A 19,557-nucleotide genomic window follows, 5' to 3' on the forward strand; every position below is an offset into this window, starting at 1 on the left:
ATATTACCAAAAGTTCTCTATAGGTTTAATGCAATGCCAATCAAAATCCCAACGGCATTTCTTGTAGAAATAGAGAAAGCAATCATGAAATTCATATGGAAAAATAAAAGACCCAGAATAGCAAAAACAATGCTAAGCAGGAAGTGTGAATCAGGCGGTATAGCGATACCAGACTTCAAACTATACTACAGAGCAATAGTAACAAAAACAGCATGGTACTGGTACCAAAACAGGCGGGTGGACCAATGGTACAGAATAGAGGACACAGAAACCAATCCACAAAACTACAACTATCTTATATTTGATAAAGGGGCTAAAAGCATGCAATGGAGGAAGGATAGCATCTTCAACAAATGGTGCTGGGAAAACTGGAAATCCATATGCAACAAAATGAAACTGAACCCCTTTCTCTCGCCATGCACAAAAGTGAATTAAAAATGGATCAAGGAGCTTGATATCAAATCAGAGACGCGCCGTCTGATAGAAGAAAAAGTTGGCTACGATCTACAGTCGGTGGGGTCGGGCTCCAAATTCCTCAATAGGACACCCATAGCACAAAAGTTAATAACTAGAATCAACAAATGGGACTTACTCAAACTAAAAAGTTTTTTTTCAGCAAAAGAAACAATAAGAGAGGTAAATAGGGAGCCTACACCCTGGGAGCATTACCCTTTTTTTATGCTTTAGGCTTATAGTGCTCCTGCCGGATTCCAATACCTCTTCTTTGAGGGGAAGAACAATGTTACCAATGCAAGCAATATAAAACCTTAAACCAAATTGTTTCTATTAAAGCATTTACAGTTTTGTCATAATATACAGAAATGGTGAGTTCATTTAATTTCTACAATATTAAACAGCAGGTTTGCAAAAGGGTTTATAGTTTTCGATAAAGTGTGAAAAGGGAATCTAAAGAAGATGGTTAGTAGCAGGGGAAGGGAGACGAAATGATTTTGGGGAGACAAGTAAGTGGGAAGACAAAAGAGTATATCAAACAAACACAGATAAATATTAAGAAAAATAAGAAGTACAAAAATAGGAAATAAAAGAATATACAACACAACTGTAATATACTATTCAGACATCCCAGTCCTTAGTATCCTAATTCATGCAAAGTACTTGGTTTCACCAATGTTGGGATGTGAGGGCGGCAAAATAGAGAGGGAGGAAAAAAAAAAACTCTTAAAGGAAGAAACAAGGATTGTTTTAGTTGGAGATCAGTATGTTTCCTGCTTCCCTTTTCATCCAAAGCAGGGCCATCTGTTGTGAGCTGGTATCTCACAACACATATGTGAAGGTTTCCAGGCTGGGAGGGTTGGTCTTGGGTGCAGAGCACCTGGAAGTGGGGTGTGGCACCAGCTGATCCCTGAGAAGAGATTGCATCCCAGGGATCTCCTTTGGGGACCGCTTGTGTGATGTGGGCACCTGGTCTTATCTCCTTATATCACTGATAGACCTCAGAGTTCCTTGTCTCTAATTTATTCTCTAAACTGTATCTCACTCACCCACTCCCTTTCTATTCCTGATCAGGGACCTTTCTCTCAGGAGGTCTTATGGGTTGTACTCTAGGGGCTGCAAACCTGTCTTGGAGAGTTATTTTGTATTGGGCAGTCACTGTGCAGGGTTAGCAGCTGGGGACTATGGATACCTGCCCAGCTGGTGTTCTAAGCTGGGATTCACCACAACTATAGGTAACAACGAAGGTGTCCCAAGATGGAGGCATCTGCTTTCAGCGATGGAGTGTCAGGTTGGATTGGGGGGCCCAGTCAGTGGCATTGGGCGATGTGTTCAAAGATGCAGCTCAGACCCAGTGTGGGCTCTACAGGTGTCAGCGGGGCTGTCCTGGGCCTCATTCTTTACATCTGCATTTTAATGATTTCATTGAAATTATTTTCCCACTTAAAATTTTGTTTGTAGTGTTTTAATAGAAACAATTATAGTTTTACATTTATAGTTTTATAGTCCTATTTATCCGTTTTTTTTTTTCTGTATGGTTTATCCTAGTAAGATCACTTATGGATAAACATATTCATTTAGAAATCTAAATGCAATCACAAGTTACATTTTGCTTCTGTGACAGGCCTGTGAGACTATATCTCTGCTGAAGCAAATCTGGCCCGAAGGATCTGACATTCGACGTGTCCTCTGTGTTACTTCATGTTCGCTGTCTTTAGGAATGTATCATTGCTTTTTAGAAAACAGAAAGAAGTCCTCCTCTGGTCAGGTAAGTGACATCCAACAGGTGTGCTTCTTTTTCTTCTTTTTTTTTTTTTAGTATTTATTAGATGTTGATGGACCTTTATTTAATTAATTTATTTATTTATATGCGGTGCTGAGAATCGAACCCAGAGCCTCACACATGCGAGGCAAGCGTTCTACCACTGATCCACAAGGTATGCTTGTTTTACCTCTCCTGGTAAAACAAGGAATGAAATATGATGTTGGAATTTTGATAGGAATTGCTATGAATATGTATTGCTTTGTGTAGCATGGATATTTGCACAATATTAATTATTCTTACCTATGAACATGGACAGCTTTAATGCATTCCCCTTTGATGTTCTGTAATGTTCATCCACCATTTCCTCCATTTGATTCTCATGTTTACTCATGTTTTCCCCTTATTTATATAAGCTTCAACTAGAGGAACAGCAGTAGAACTTATATCCATAAAGAAACATCTGCTGTGTTGCTCTGTGATTTAATGTTTTACTGTACAGATGTTTTACCTAGTTCATATTTAGTCTAAATCAGGTAGTGGGAGGAAACAAGAAGGGGTGTTATTGCATGGTGGAATCCTGCTCTGCTGCCATGTTTTGGAATCTGTATTCATCATGCCAATAATCCTTACAACAGCTTTTCAAAGCAGGCATTATTATTCCTATTTCACATATGGGAACAGGGACTGAGTTTCAGGTATTCCAGATAACATTCCTCAAGCCAAAGGAGTTAAATAGCCACATGAATTAAATTCAGGCTTGTCTTGCGCAAATTCCATAATATCACAGTCCTGAAAGAACATGCCTCCTGTGTTGTTTTGATGTCATTCTAACTGAAGAGGTACTACAGTTCTTTAATTATTTATGGCTGGTAAGGTCAACAATCTGTGGTCCAGCCTGGATTTCCTCTACATCTAAACATTCATCTCTACATATATGTACTCTTTTATGCACACACACATACGCATACACATCACATAGCCACATATACACTGGCTATTTTGATATAATCTTAGTACAGGGGTGTTTTTAACTAAAAATCCTTGTTAAGGAAAAAATGAAGTTTTACCTCTATCTTCCACAATTTCAGAAGTGTACCACGATCATTATCTTTTCCTCAGCATTGTGTTTATTTTGTTTTCAATCTCTCTCTCTTTTTTAGTATCAGGAATTGAACCCAGAGTCGCTTAACCCCAGAGCCTCATCCCCAGCCCTTTCTTTTTTTATTTAGAGATAGGGTTTTGCTAATTTGCTTAGTGCCTCACCAAGTTACTGCGCTTGGCTTTGAACTTGCAATCTTCCTGCCTCAGCATCCTGAGCAGCTGGGATTTCAGGCATGCGCTGTAGTGCCCGGCTCAATATCTCTTTAAATATGCACTTAGTGAAACATGTCTCCATGATTCAGCATGCTATTTGAAATCATTCTCATAAAAAATAGTAGTAAGTCAAATTGACCTTTGTGGAACTTCCAACCATTGGACCCTATTTGGCCCTCTGGAGGTGCCCTGATGGAGTCTTACTCTTGCTTCCCTTTCAACCATGCAAACTTTGAGGATAATAAAGACGTATTGTCCCTTGGTGTCCACTTCCTTACCCTTGTTGTCATTGGGCATGTTGAGGTGCTATGTGGTGTCCTCACCCTGGTAACTTGCAATATTACTTTTAACCTATGATGCTTTGGGCAATTAGACCAATTAAGATGTGGCTCCATCCATACAGAGTCCTGTGGGTTCTTGACTTTTTTCATAGCTTGATCAGCTCATGTGAAGACCAGCTTAACTGAAAATCCTGAAAAATGTCTTACTTCAATAGCTATTAAGCTAGAAACTTCCTTTTTACTTTATCTCAAATATGCATAAGTGCAGTCAAGTTCATTAAGGAAAGTACTGTCTTGGCATGCAGAGTGAAGAATGCAGTAATGCTTTAATTCCTGCACAAAAGAGTGTGGCTCCTAGCTATTGTGGTTCTGCATGTTTAGGATGCAGTTTTTTGTAGGCTGCTGTTCTCTGGTTTACCATCTCTATTTTATTTAGGTGAAAGATCATTGCTTAACCCTGAAGGAGGCGAAAGATTTGTGTAGACTGCATTGTCTCAGTGTGGTGTTTCTTCTCCACTTGCCTCTTTCTCAAAGAGCACGTTCCAGATTTATCACTTCCCATTGGATTAAAGGCACTCAGCCCTTTCTGAAAATGGTAAATATACTCTTTTATTAGTTTATTGTTCTTTTGTTTCCCCCTGTTTGGTGGATTAAAAACCACAATCATATTTAAAACAGATTTATAGGTGCACAGTATTGGCCCTTTGGGGCTTTAAAGGTTTGATTGCTTAAATCAATCACTTATATAGTTTCAACAACTGCATTTGGCAGTAATAACAAAATGTCATGATATATATCCAAAGTAAAAAGTCTTTTCTATCTTTCCTTCTTCAAATATCTTTCAAGATCAGGTTTTTATATCATCCACTGTAGGAGATTGTTGGTGACCATGCCTTCTACTCTAAAAAGGAACAGAAGAAACCAATGTAATACTTTGGGGTCCATTAGAGATGATAGCTGGCTTCAGGAAAATAGAAAATAAAGACTTCAGGAAGATAGAAAGAAAAAGCAAAAGAAAACTTCCCTAGAGACCCACCACTCAGATCATTGCTGGCAATTGTTAATATTTTGGTTTATTCTTTTTGAGTTCAAATGCATGGATTTTTCTGTTGTTTTTTTTACATTGGAACCACACACACATGTGCACACAAACACACACATACACATAATTTTTTCCTTATATATAAATACAAACATATATATTTTTTTCACATCACTGGTTAGCATTGTATATATATATATATATATATATATATATATATATATNTATATATACATATGTATGTTATTATACATATATATTATACATAAATAATATATATATAGTTTTAGATGGACACAATATCTTTATTTTATTTATTTTTATGTGGTGCTGAGGATCAAAGCCAGTGCCTCCCCTCTGCTAGGTAAGCACTCAACCACTGTGCTACAACCCCAGCCCCTAGTTAGCATTATTTTTTTTGTGAATACTAGTTACCTTTTAATGGTCTACTTACTCATTTCTCTATTATGTAATGTTAAAAAGACTTTGATACTTATGCTACAAATGCTGTTATTGTATGAGCTTTTTCCTTTTAACTTGAGGTTATTCACTTTGGCTTGATACCCAAAATGAAATTAAGTAGAATAAATAATATGGACATTTTTAAGGATATTGATACATGTAGTCAATATGTTCAAGAAAAGTGTTCTATACCCAATCAATTAATTAGAAGCCAATCCACAAACATTTACCTAGAGCATATGTATCATGCTTATCTTGGGATAGGTTAAGAAAAAAAAAACTTACCTGTCCCACTCCAACTCTTTATTAGAACTACATTTTGCAAAGAAGACAGATAACGAGTTTTTAACAATTGCTATGAAGGAGGAACTGTAGGATGTTTTACAATCTGATAATATGAAGATCCAACCCAGTTTGCAAAGGATGGTTTTGCTTAAGAAGTAAAGTGAACCAAGTCCTGAAGGATGGGTAGGAGTTAGCAGGATGGGGAAATAAGGAAAACTGGATTCAGAGAGAATCGGCAGCATGTGTGATTGTCCTGAGGATGATATGATCAGGGAGTTAAGATCCAACTCTTTTAATAGGAATAGAGAGAATGAGGGTTGAAGCAGAAGAAGCAGGTAAAAGGCAAGTCAGAGGGGATCTTGTAGGGCCTGATAAGAGAGTGGCCATATCACTTGGTCATAAGCACTGAGAATCAAGGGGTTGGTTTCAAGCAGATCAAGGGCACTTTTATTTAAAAAAAATCCCTGCCTTGCAGTGTAGACAGAACATTGTAGAGGCAAAACAGCAGATTTGAGGACATTGTGTGTCTATTACCTTAGTCATGTAAAGATATTGATGGTGTTAGGGTCTAAGGAAGTGGCCTTTGACCATTGGTGGATCTGGTTATGTTGCTTGTGTGGAACACTGAAGAGTGATGTACACTTGAGCACAGCCAGACTGAGTGGTGGGCACCCCTTTCTTACCGAAACAAGGATGGCACTTGCATAAATGCTTTGCATCAAAGACTGGCATGTGAGGTATACAGGAGATTCATGAAGGAAACTGACCATGATTAAAAAGGAATTGATTTGGACTAATTTTTCTGGGTAGTGCATAGATTGCATTTATTATATTAGCACCATGTGGATATAAGGTCAGTAATTGAAGGTCAAGTATAGAAAAACACATTTATTGAATTTTTAAGTGTTTGAACACTCATAATTGTTTTAATTAAAAACTTTTTAAAGAGTTTTGGGATTCAGTAAATATTAGATGGTGTGACCATAGCACCATGCGATTTCTGTTGATGTTTATATGAGGAAATACATACCTGTATTCCAAATCCCATTGCAGAACTTTCCTCTAAGTATTTTGATAGTCTATCAGGAGGCTGTAGTCTATGGTTCATTAAAAGAGGGTTAGGAAGATTCCATTTCTAGCTCCTATTTAATTTACTTTAGACATTTTAACCTAAATCCCTTTAGGTTAATATAGTAAACCTGGTGATACTATGTGTAAAATAAGACATTATAGCATCAGTATTATTATGCTGTAGCTTTTGTTGTAAATCCATTTCTCAGAAATATTTAACTTTATTTTATTGAAGTTATAGTGATTAAGTTATGCGTACTTAACTACCAAAGGGTATGAATGTAATACTTGTGGTATTGATTTACAGGTAAATAACAAAAAATTAACCTAAAGTTGTCTTTTATGAAGAATGTTCTATGTAGTTTTTTAAAAATACATTTGAAAGAATTAGGCAAAAATGACATTGTAAAATTCTATAAATTTGGGATGGTTTTAAGATGGCCCTGAAGAACATGCTTTCTAACTTATGTGACAGAAATATCAGTCTTTAATTGGGATGACCTGGATTGCTGGAAGTGATACCAACACCGCTATTTATTCTGCACTTGCTCCACATGTGTGTCCTTTATTTGTATCACTTCATTTAGATACGAAAACAGTCCTTTTATTTCTTTATTTTAAATTGAAAAATTGGGGCTGAAAGAAAGTGACCCACAAGCACAAGTAATAAATGGCCACGTTGAGATAGGACTTCTGCCCTGTCCAGCTTCGAACATACGACCTCTGCAGTAGTGTCTGGATTTTCCATGGTCAGTCTCCCTTCTCTTCTTTCTCATACTCTATAGTCCCTGCTGTTGGAAGCATCCTGTAGCTTGAAATGTAATTTCAGGAACCCCCTGAGATTTTTACAATAGAGGATGTTTTTGAGAACTCAGGAAAAAGTAACTGGGAAAATCTGTGGGATAGCTCAGGGAGGTCTACTGTGGACCTTGGCAGTGGAGGCCACACTAGAGGCACTTCTTGTATCAAGTGGATGAAGTGAGGCCCCATTACTGTGATGCTTTCAAATACTTTGGTTCACTCTAGGGCATCATGGGAAAGAGATCTGGGGGAAAACTACATGGCAGTCATTCTCAAAGTGTGGTTCCTGTACAATAGTGTCAGCAGCACATGGAAACTTTTTAGAAGTGCAGAGTCTTAGGCCTCCCCTGAGACCTACTGAGTCAGATGCCCAGCAATGTGTGTTTTATTTAACAACCCTTCCAGATGAGGCTCAGGCTAACTTTTGAGAACCATGGTTCTATGGCTGTGTGCAGCTTTTTTGGTGGTTTATTTGTAGATATAACTAAACTATAGGTAAAAGGTTCCTGCTTCCCTTGATATTTTTAACTTCATCGTGAACTTTGGGCAGCCTCCTTGAACTTATGTGGTTAGAACCAGGCTGTGTTGTACATTTAAAAAAATATCAGAATCGTTGTACCAATTCTCAGCCTCACCAGCAATGTATTGAGTGTGCCCTTTTTTCCATATTCTTGCCAACATTTATTATTACTTATATTCTTGATAATTGCTATTCTGGCTGGAGTAAGATGGAATCCCAGTGTAGTTTTTTTTTTTTTTTTAATCTCTTGTACTTTTATTGTTTACATTTAACTTAACACTTGAAATTTAATAGGAATATTTTTTTCCACAAATGGTTATTGAAATGTCACCTATTTATTTATTTATTTTTTTTATTATTAGTTGTTCAAAGCATTACATAGCTCTTGACATATCATATTTCATACATTTGATTCAAGTGGGTTATGAACTCCCATTTTTTTCCCCGTGTACAGATTGCAGAATCACATCGGTTACACATCCACGTTTTTACATACTGCCATACTAGGGTCTGTTGTATTTAATTTGCACTTCTCTATTGAGATTCCTCAGCAAACGTGGAATGGAACCACTATTTGACCCGGTTATCCTGGTCCAGAGTATATACCCCAAAGACTTAAAATCAGCATATTACAGTGATGTAGCCACATCAATGTTTATAGCAGCTCAATTCACGATAGCGAAGTTATGGAACCTAGGTGCTCTTCATCAGGTGAATGGATAAAGAAAACATGGCATATATACACAGTGGAGTATTACTCAGCCATAAAAAGAATGACTTTATGATATTTGCTAGTAAATGAATAAATCTGGAGACTATCATGCTAAACCAAGTAAGCCATTTCCAAAAAAAAACAAAGGCCGAATGTTTTCTCTGATATGTGGAAACTAACCCACAATAAGGCAGGGGTTGAGGGTGAGGGGAAGAATGGAAGTTCAGTAGATTGGACAATAGGGAACGAGGAAGGATAGGGAGGATAGGAAAAGAAAAGACAGTAGAATGAATCTGACATAATTTTTCCATGTACATATAAGAAAACAACACAGTGAATCCCACCGTCATACATCCAGAAGATTGGGACTCTCAATAGAATAAGATATATTTCACGCTTGTAATTATATCAAAATCTAGTCTGCAGTCATGTATAACAAGAACCAATAAATAAATAATAAAATAAATATAAGATTTAATAAAATTAGTGTGAAAAACATGAAAACTGTTGGTTAATATTTTCATCATTAATTGCATGCTAACATGATAATATTTTAAATCTATGTGTTAAATCAAATAAATTACTATAATTTATTTCAGGTTGTTTTTAATATAATTTCTTGAAAATTTGAAGGATAACTTGCCCATATTTCATTTCTATTGGACAGCACTAGGTTAAAGTTCCACATCAATACAGATAAATTAATTGTTCCTGAATTGTCTCCATTTGCAACGCACTTGTGTTTTGCTTTTAAGGGGTGTGGGGGTAGAGAAGCTTCAGTCTCCTCTTTCAGTTTATCTGAAAATGACTGCTAATTGTCATTCATTGAAAGCTTTACTAGGTTCTGATTTGGGTCCACTCTACCAGGAACTCAGTGTGATCAGTGAAGACACTCTGCCTGTGCCCTTTGGGAATATAGCCTCCCAGCCTAAACCCAGTGGGTGCACAAGGTGCCTGGGAATTTTTGAGTTGAAGGATTCAGCATATTTTAGATCCCTGAATAATCAAAAGCTTTTTAAAATGGTCTTTCGACCTGAAAGTAAAATTGGAAAACATTAAAACCTAAGTAAGAATAGAGGCATATTTGAAAGCCGAAGTATTTCTATAGCTTTGAGACTCTATCTACATATCACAGAGGAAGGGAAAAAATATTGAAAATTGAATACAGGTTTCCTTGATTTGGAATAAAGAACTGTACTGAATTCACTTGGAGGGAAGTTTTGAATTTAATTTTTGCTTTAATCTTTTAAGTAATGAAGCATTCATCAGCACCCAGCCTGAGTGGGCTTATATATTAATAAGAATTGAAACAGTCTTGCCCACGGGCCTTATAGTTGAATTACAGAAATGTATAAAGTCATTCCATACTTTATTGCTAAAATTAAAATTGTAAATAAATTGGTTTTATTTTCATTTTCAGAAAAGGTGGTGTGAATATTCCATCCTAAGTAATATAAACATTTTCGAATCTTGGAATCTGAATTTAGTTCACCTTTCCGACTTAAGTGATGAGCCTTTGTTGAAGAATATTGCATTTTACTATGAAAATGAGGATGTAAAAGGTATAACCTTACTATATAATGATAATTAAGCTTTCATGCGGAGATAAATATTGCAGAGGTTTTAAATCTTCAAAGAAATTTTATTGAACTTCTAGCATATAAAAGCAATTATTTTCCTTTCTTTTAATCTTTGTTCATTTATGTAAATAATTTTTTCTTAGTGATAATCAGAATGAATATTGAATTTCAAAATATTTATTTCACTTAATATCACTCCAAAAGTATTTTGGGGAAAAATATGTATTTATGTATAAGGCATTTCCAGATAATTTTACCAGTTAAATTTTTCCTTTAAGTTCATGCATAATATTTCTTAATAAAATTACTCTAATTAATGTGATTTCTGCTAGTAGATTTTTTTAAAAAGTACCCTTTTCCTAAAAGACAAGTATTTTTATATATTTGTTATGTGTCTTTTTTTATATCTTTGGTTTTTTAAAATAGTTTTCTTAGAATAAGTCTACTGACGTTTCTTTTTTGTTAAAGAAAAATAAAAACCATTGTCATGGAACCATAACTGAGCTTTATTGAAGGTTTTAAAAAATATTTTCAGTTGTGGATGGAGACAATACCTTTATTTTGTTTATTTATTTATTTTTATGTGGTGCTAAGGATTGAACCCAGTGCTACACGCATGTTAGGCAAGTGCTCTACCACTGAGCTACAACCCAGCCCTACTGAAGCTTTTTTGACAGCTTGGGTTTGGTTGCTTTGTATTGCTAACATTGGAATGAACTGACTACCTGTAAATTCAGTGGTCTTTTACTAATTTTTCATCTCTCCAAAATCATAGCTATATGCATTTTTATTGACTGTAAAGTTATGTATGCTATAACATCTTAAAAGCATTAAAGAATAATGAAGAACATTAAATATTCACCATCTGTTATACTTAGTAACTATAGTTATAATTTTAACACTTATCAAATAGAAAAACAAGAACAACTTTAAAATCTGCTCTCTTAGTCAACACCAGTGACCATTTTCTTCTAGGTATAATATGTATCTCACTGAAAACATTACTATTTGACATATAGTTAGAGCTCCATAAATTTAGTCAAAATATATGCATCTATAGTGTTTTTCATTGTTATATAGGCCTACATTTGAATTTGGGAAATGCTATTATGAAGGATTATGAACATCTCTGGAACACTGTATCAAAGTTGGTAAGAAAGTTTAATGTGGGAAATTCATTTCCTTTGAGGACAACAAAACTTCAGTTTCTTAGAAAGTCTCCATCACCAATCAAAGGTAACAGATTCCTAATTTAATTCAAAATATAAGCATTGTTTCACTGAAAATGTTTTGAAAGTACCACTGACTTAATGCTGCAAATATACATACTTTTCTGGTATTATACATTTTAATAATTGTCATATGTTTGGGGTGGTATGCAATGACTATAATTTGGAAGATTTATATTTTGTTTGCAATTAGTGTTGTTGCCAATTTAAAAAATGAGCCAGATATATGTGAAATTCTATTTTCAGCAATATGGAAATTTGGATTAACTAAAAAAAAAAATCTCCTAGTTTAAAATGCTTGAAATCTGGATTAAGAGACACCCAACATTCCTGTGTTGGGGGACAGGAAGATGTAGTTTAAAGGATATACATTAGCATTTATGTAGGATGCACCTCTGGATATCTATTGTACTACATGAGGAATGTAGTTAATAATATTAAACATTATATTTAGAAATATGTATGGTAGATACAACATGGTGAAATTGTAGAACGTAAAAAATAAAGAATCTTAAAGTACCAGTGATACCTACAAAGGAAAAAGATTAATCTATTAATAAATTTTCCTTTAACAATAATAGAATTCAGAATGCAGTGGAATTATATGTAGTTGTTAAAATATAATTTAAGAATGAATGAGAAATAGGTACAATTTCAGAAAAACAAAAATTGATTTATTCATTATCACAGCATCACTGAAGACGTTTCTTTGTGATGAACCTCAGGTAAAAGAAAATGATTCAAAAGGAGTGTGAGAGGGCTGGTGTTGTGGCTCAGTGGTAGAGCGCTCGCCTAGCACATGCAAGGCCCTGGGTTTGATCCTCAGCACCACATAAAAATAAATAAATAAAATAAAAGTATATATATATATATATATATATATATATATATATATATATATAGAGAGAGAGAGAGAGAGAGAGAGAGAGAGAGAGAGAGAGAAAGCCACAGGATACTTAGGATATATTGATAGAAGGATATTTTTCATAATTTAGGGAAAAATATACTCTTCTATCAGTATGAGTTCCTTCAGACAAAGACCATTGAGTGCAAGTAGTTTATTGATCCCACGAATATCCAGTAAGAGAGTGCTTAGATAAGATTCAGAAGGGAATAGCACCAATATAGGAAATGCTCATGAGTTGGTTTCCATTGAAGGCAAGTCCAAGTAAATTTCACTGAAAATCTTGAAAGGTACAAAGTACCCCGGAGGTGTCTTAACTGAGGAGCAAGATAATTGAAGTATTTATCAATAAACTCCTGTTGTGACTGTGGGTAAGGGCTGTCTTTAGTGTTTCTGGTCTGCTCCACTTGGGCTGTAGGTAGAAAAGTGCTCAGCCAGGGTTGCAGGGGCTTAGGACAGGAAAGTATCAGGGCAATCACAGGAACAGGGGACAGCAAGAGGAAGAGCAATGGCGGTGTACCTAGAATTAAGAACTAGGCGCCATAGAAAAAGTCATTCATGAGCCCATTATCGTAGATATATCAGAATAGATGCCAGATATATCTGATATCTATGATATCTACTGATCTATCTATCCACCTACCTATCAATCATCTGTCTAGCTATTCTGTGTGTGTTAGGTTATAATATCAAGGAGGACCCAAGAGAATACTGTAATGATAGAAAATATCTCATTACTACCTATATTTTTCCTACTTCTTTTTAATTTCATTTCATAAAAGAGTGTGTGTGTGTGTGTATGTGTGTGTGCACGCACTCGCGCGCATGTTTGATCTGAGTGAAACTTCCATCTTGAGATTCCTTGTCTCATACTGGGGAATAATAAAAGCAAAAATATTTGCAAATAAGAAATATATATATATACCTACAGATTGCTCTGTTCATCCATCCATCTACCTACCTATTCACCAATATGCTTAATTTCTGTCTGTTCTGCTGTGTTCCAAAATGTTTTAATGTGAGAAATAGCTTAATACGCAGGACTGAAATTGATAAATGTAAATAGGATTAATGACAAATATTTTTAATGTGAAGTTTTTAGAAAATATATATTATATTCTTGTATAAATATTTCACATCTATCCTTGTTTTATTTTATTTATTTATTTTTGTTTACAGATGGCTCTAATGAAAAGCTGCCTAATTTGGGTTTTATTCCAGTGTCATCTAATGTGATCGATAAGTTTACTGGCGACATTTTGAAGGACTTTCCTTTCCTAAAGAGGTAGATGGCCCAAAATGAGCTTTATATAAATAAACACTTGCATGAAATGGATGAGTTACTTATTAAAGATTCTTTGAAATATATTTCACTACATGTAATATGTGCTGTAGTATATAATGAATTTAATATCAAAATATTCAATGATCTGGGCATGGTGGCACATATCTCTAATCCCAGCTGCTTGGGAGACTGAAGCAGGAGGATCCCAAATTCAAAGCAGCCTCAGCAATTTAGGGAGGCCCTAGGCAACTTAGTGACATCTCAAAATAAAACATAAAAGTGATGGGTTGTGGCTCAGTGGTTAAGTGCCCCTGGGTTCAATCCCCAGTACATCTATCTATCTATCTATCTATCTCTATATCTACCTATATCTATATAGATAGATAGATAGGTAGATAAATGGGGAGAGAGAGAAAGAGAGACAGAGAGAGAAGAGACCTTTGATCACTCCTGTGTAAACATGTATGTGATTTTAATCTTAGAGTACACCACTCTAGCCCCATGTTTTATTTAATGAATATTTGTGGATGTGGATGGGACTGTTAGAAACATGGAGTGGTTCTGGGTTCTTAAGCCTCTTATAAACTGCTGTTTGGATTCTACCACTCGTATCATATCACAGGAAGAAGAAAGAAACCTATGATTTTCAGAAATTATTACAAAATGAAATCTGTGCTGTTATATTTGGAGGCAAGCAATTAAAACACGTGTGTATTTCTGTTTGTTCACAGTGATGATCCCATCGTTACCTCCCTGGTGAAACAAAAGGAATTTGATGAACTTGTGCATTGGCATTCTCACAGACCTCTTAGCGACGATTATGACAGGACAAAGTGCCAACATGATGGTGAGCCCAGGGACTGGGATGAAATAAATTGAAATTGAAATTGATTTCACTCTCTGTTGTTTTATTTTATAGTGAAAAATTCTCACATTATGAGCCATGAGTTAAAATTAAAATAGTCTACAAGTATTCAGATGTACATCAGGAAGGATGGTAATGGAAAAATTCTCATTTTGTGTCCTGATGGTTTGTAGGTGTCTTAGGAGAGGGTGCAAAAATATGGCATTTGTCTCCTCAAGACCTGGGCTCGGTTTTAAGAAAAGATAGTTTGTGATTTAAAAGGTATGTGTATTCCGTGGAGTCAAATCTGGTGAGGCCTAGTCTTTCCAGCAACTTTCACTGTGGACTGCATGTAACAAATACAAGCATTGCCACCTGCCTTTGTGCTTAGGGGTTCAAGCGACAAAAGGAAGCCACAGAACCACTGCCAGTAGATCAGCAGAGCTTGAATTAGGAATCTTGTCTCCTCAGTTCATTCCTTGTCTTCATCTCACCTTTATCTACTTCTATGCTTACCCTCACCTCCTTAGAGTTGACAAAACTTACTTTCAGAAGATGTTAAGGGATTGCCCAGTAAGTATGCTCCTATGAAATACTCACCAGCCTGCTTATAGAAATAGCTACCAAGATTCCTGTAAGATAGGAAGAGAGGCTTTAGATGAACCATTCACGTCTTTCAAAGTGGTTTGACTTGATGTATATAGATTCAGACATAGAGAAATTAACCAGCGTGGTTATTCCATTCAACTGAACATTGAAGTTTCTTTTTTGGGTGAGGGGATATGGGAGTAATTCATACCCTGATTGTTGGGCCTTGCTGTGACATTGGGTTTTTAGAATGAAGAGAGCTTTCTTTAGCTGCCAAGTTCTTGGTCTGTGTCTGTGGTCCAGAGTAAGGATTTTTTTTTTCCCATAGAGTGATGCAAGAAGTCAGACTATCTTACATGGTTTTCTTTTTTGATTCTGCTTCTACCTTTCTTTTAACCTCATTCCCCAGGCATGTGAGAGATAATGTCCCAAATGTGTCATTTTTTGGTAGTATCCTAATATTTGTTTTTGGAAGTAGGCCATGAAAAGTGCTCTGTCACCTCTGTAAGTAGGATGGGAAATGACTCTATGAAGAAGAGACAGTAGTTTGAGCTGATTCCTTTTGCTAAGAGAATCTCAATTCAGGCTGTCTCATATCAGAAAGAAAAGTACATGTCTATGGGCTGGTGGGAAGAATTAGTAAGAATGCCACTAGAAAAAAAAATAGCAATATTACATGTTCATCTTTCATTTTTCAGAAAAATCTAGAGATCCTCGTGTTCTTAGATCCTTGCAAAAGTATCACCTTTTTCAACGATTTTATGGGAATTCATTAGAATCAGTCTCTTCAAAACTCATCATAAGTCAAGGTGTTAAGCCAAAGAAGGATAGTCATGAGCCCAAGAGCAAAAAGACACGTGTAAGTTTTGACAAATTCTACGGATTTTTACTTTACTTAAGTTGATGTTTGTTCATCCTTTGGTGGTTAATTTTTATGTGAGACTTTTTTCATTTGATTACTTAATGTCCTATTTACTTGCTAAGAAATTCTAACCCACATGTAAAATGTTATATACAATCCTCTGTACATAACGACATATATTTATGTGGAAAAGAATAAAAGACATCAAGTGACTAAAGGTTTGGATTTAGAAATGTTGAAGTAACAGTAAGAGTATAGTTGTTGATTAGTTAATGACATTCAATACCTTTTTTTTTTACATAAGTGGTAAAATAGGGAAGAAATAACTGTCTGCTCATTTTTGCTTAATAGACTGTCTACACTCTTCCAAAGCAGTTAAATTATGAGTTAATATACCACTTTTTTTGGCTGGAAGATTAGAATTATTCATCTCCTCATTTTTGTGCATTATATTCCTGCAATCTTACTGTTTTCCTCCTTGGAATGTCATTTTTCTACTGAGGACCGTACTGAGAATGGAGTAAATAAGGAAGATTCAAACCTATGTCTGGTTTAAAACTAATAGCTTATCATGTGAAAATTAACAATATCTTTGATAATATCTAAGTACAGAAAATTTGGTTAAAACTGAATTTACTGATTTGATGATTTTAGGCAAAGGTTTACTTTCTTCTTCTTTTTTTTTTTTTACTAAAATGAGCAACTCATTAGAATTTAGTCTATTTCTGTGAAGATTAGGTAAAGTGTTTATTTTACTAAAGATATCCTCTAGAATTGAAGGTTTCAATATATTAGAGAGTGCCTGATAAACAACACCAATCCTAGCAAAGACATTTGTCACCTGTGTGCTTTATTGAATGAAGCAAGCATGGTGAAGTTATCAGAAATGAAGCATATGAAGATCCCACCCAGCCCACCCAAAAAAGAAAAGAAAAGATAATGAAAGAAAACAACAACAAAAATCTTTAGTCTCACTTTGAAATTTTTTTTTAGTTGTAGATGGACACAATACCTTTATTTTATTTATCTTTTTATGTGCTGCTGAAAATTGAACCCAGGGCCTCACACATACCAGGCAAGCACTCTACCACTGAGCCACAACTCCAATCCCCAGTCTCACTTCTGAGTACTTACTTGGGAAAATTTTGGCAAGATCAAGAAACTTCCATATCAGTATGCTTCTAATTTGCAAATTGGGAGTGACAACAGACATCAGTCCACAGTTTGAGGATTCATCTAAACAGCTCTTTTATATTCTATTCAAGATAATGCCAAAAATACCATGAACTATTCTAGAATGTTCTCAGTGCTTTTGTGAAGCCTCTCCTTGAACTGCTTCAAAAATGCAACCAGATATGGAGAATGTTTCAGCTTTTGCTTTAATAGTCAAAAAGAAGCCTCACTAAGCCCTCCTGTGATGGTTATTTCTTTTTCATGATAATGACCTTCTCATTTTTATAGCAAAATTTATTATCAGTGAGACCACTCAATTAAACTTTTACTTTTATTTAGGAGTACCATGAATCATCTTTTCCTTTTCTGAGATATGTTATAAAACAGTAAATTTGCAAATATTCTCATCACACAGTATAAGAGATGAAGACTAAAAAAAGATCTCATCCTTTCCCCTGATATTAAAAATTAAATAATTTCAAAGAAATTAAAACATCTTTATAATTTTATAAATATACTCTCCTACCAACAATAATCTAGGTACTCAGATTAAATGAGATTTGTGTATGTCAAGGAACTACGGCTTACTCTTATTTTTTTGAGACTGAACTATGTGGAATGGACTCATAATACAGAGCACTTAGAAGGTGAAAGATTGGGAAAGCTCAAATATTGTTGATTTGAATTAAATAATTAAAGAGAGATGACAATTAAAATTGACTTCATTATAAGCAAATGTTTCTTTCATTTTTTTTTTTTGTACCAAAGGTTGAACCCAGGGGCATTTAATCACATCCCCAGAAACCCCCCATTCCTCTTTTTTTTTTTAAAAAAAAATCTCACTAAGTTCCTTAGGGCCTTGCTAAATTGCTGAAGCTGGCTTTGAAATTGAGATCCTCCTGCCTCAACCTCCTGAGTCACTGGGATTACCAGTGTGCACCACCACTCTGGCAAACATTTACATATTAATTCCATGGCTAACCAGAACAGTGGAAGGGTTGTTAGAATCCTTTGCCAATACAATACTCCAATTTGTCTTTGTAGATTAATAGATCGGATTGCTAAAAGCAGGTAAAAATGAGTCTGTGTGGTGTTGAAGTCAATTGGAACCATTTATCTAGGTAGGGGAATTCGTTTGTCTCTATGTTGGTTCTTCTATTCACTCCTGTCCATCATCTTTTTCTTTATGGAATCATCAAACATTATGGACTAAATGCTTTGTGCTTGGCATCTGCAACATCTATGGCATAGTCCCATCAAGGATCTCAATCTAGTGAAGTATGACAGTAGAATTACATCTGCAGTACACACTGATGAGAGCTTTGATAGATGCCTGGTCAGAGGAAGGATAACATGACTTGGACATGAGAGAGTCAGGAAGAGCTTGGTGGTAGAAATGTCTTGAGCCAGTAGGGATAGGAAGGTGCTTTGGGAGAAACGGAAGAGGGTTGGCCATGCTAGAGAGAGTATGATGTGCCACTGTACAGACATACAGAAGAGCAGTGGTGTCATGCTACTTTGATTTCATTACATTTACTCTTTTATGTATAATCTATACCAACTAGAAAATTAGAAGTTACCTACAGAGAGCCTTTATACTTACTAACTTGATTTGTCATACGTTTTTCATTGGTAGAGGCTTAATTTTAAGAGCATTAAAGAAGATTCTTTAAATTGGACCATTATCTTACACCGTATACAAAGATCAACGCAAAATAGGTTGAAGGCTTAACATTTGAACTGACCCTATAAAACAGCTAGAATAAGACAGTGGGAAAAAAGCTTTAAAGAATCTTCTTTAATGCTCATTCAAGAAGGGAAGATGGTCAAAATCATCAATACGCACTTACAAATATCGGCCCACTCATGAAGTGTCATCTTGGAATAGTTCCAACTTTTTTCAAAATATTGTTTCTTTTTTCTTGGGCAGGAGACCAAGGCTGAAATAATTACTAGAGAGAATAGGAAGAGGTTATTTGAAAAGGAAGAACAAAAAGAAGAGCAAAAATGGAATGCTCTGTCATGTTCTATTGAAAAAAATTTGAAAGAGAATTTAGTCTCTGGAATAAAGAACCTGGAAGATTTTCTGAAATCATGTAAAAGTAACTCAGTGAAAGTTCAAGTTGAAATGTTAGGGTTAACTGCCTGCTTGAAAGCATGGAAGGAACATTGCCGAGATGAAGGTATGTGATTTTGTTTTTCTTATTTGGGGGAGTTGGAGAACTAACACAAATGTAATGATGACAGTTGTCATTTATTAGCTGGAAATTTGTGTTATAGGACTCAACGTACATGGGAGACTGACTCAGGAAGATCACAACTTCAAGATTAGCCTCAGCAACTTAGTGAGACCCTGTCTCAAAAAAAAAAAAAAAAAAAAAAAAAA

General features: G+C 35.3%; 1 protein-coding gene across 5 annotated transcripts in view; it reads left to right on the forward strand.

Moving 5' to 3' along the window:
• The window catches only part of Ddx60 (DExD/H-box helicase 60), a 99,618-nt gene that overhangs the window by 22,079 nt on the left and 57,982 nt on the right, over positions 1–19,557 (forward strand). For all 5 annotated transcript variants that reach the window (XM_048791711.1, XM_015486230.2, XM_015486229.2 and 2 more), the window contains 8 exons: positions 2,078–2,221; positions 4,250–4,408; positions 10,127–10,268; positions 11,367–11,522; positions 13,599–13,704; positions 14,436–14,551; positions 15,835–15,995; positions 19,102–19,354. In XM_048791711.1, the coding sequence (XP_048647668.1) occupies positions 2,078–2,221; positions 4,250–4,408; positions 10,127–10,268; positions 11,367–11,522; positions 13,599–13,704; positions 14,436–14,551; positions 15,835–15,995; positions 19,102–19,354 (1,237 nt within the window). The remainder of the gene's footprint in view (positions 1–2,077; positions 2,222–4,249; positions 4,409–10,126; positions 10,269–11,366; positions 11,523–13,598; positions 13,705–14,435; positions 14,552–15,834; positions 15,996–19,101; positions 19,355–19,557) is intronic.

Source organism: Marmota marmota, unplaced genomic scaffold (assembly GCF_001458135.2).
Source record: "Marmota marmota marmota unplaced genomic scaffold, marMar, whole genome shotgun sequence".
NCBI classification, from domain to species: Eukaryota; Metazoa; Chordata; class Mammalia; order Rodentia; family Sciuridae; genus Marmota; species Marmota marmota.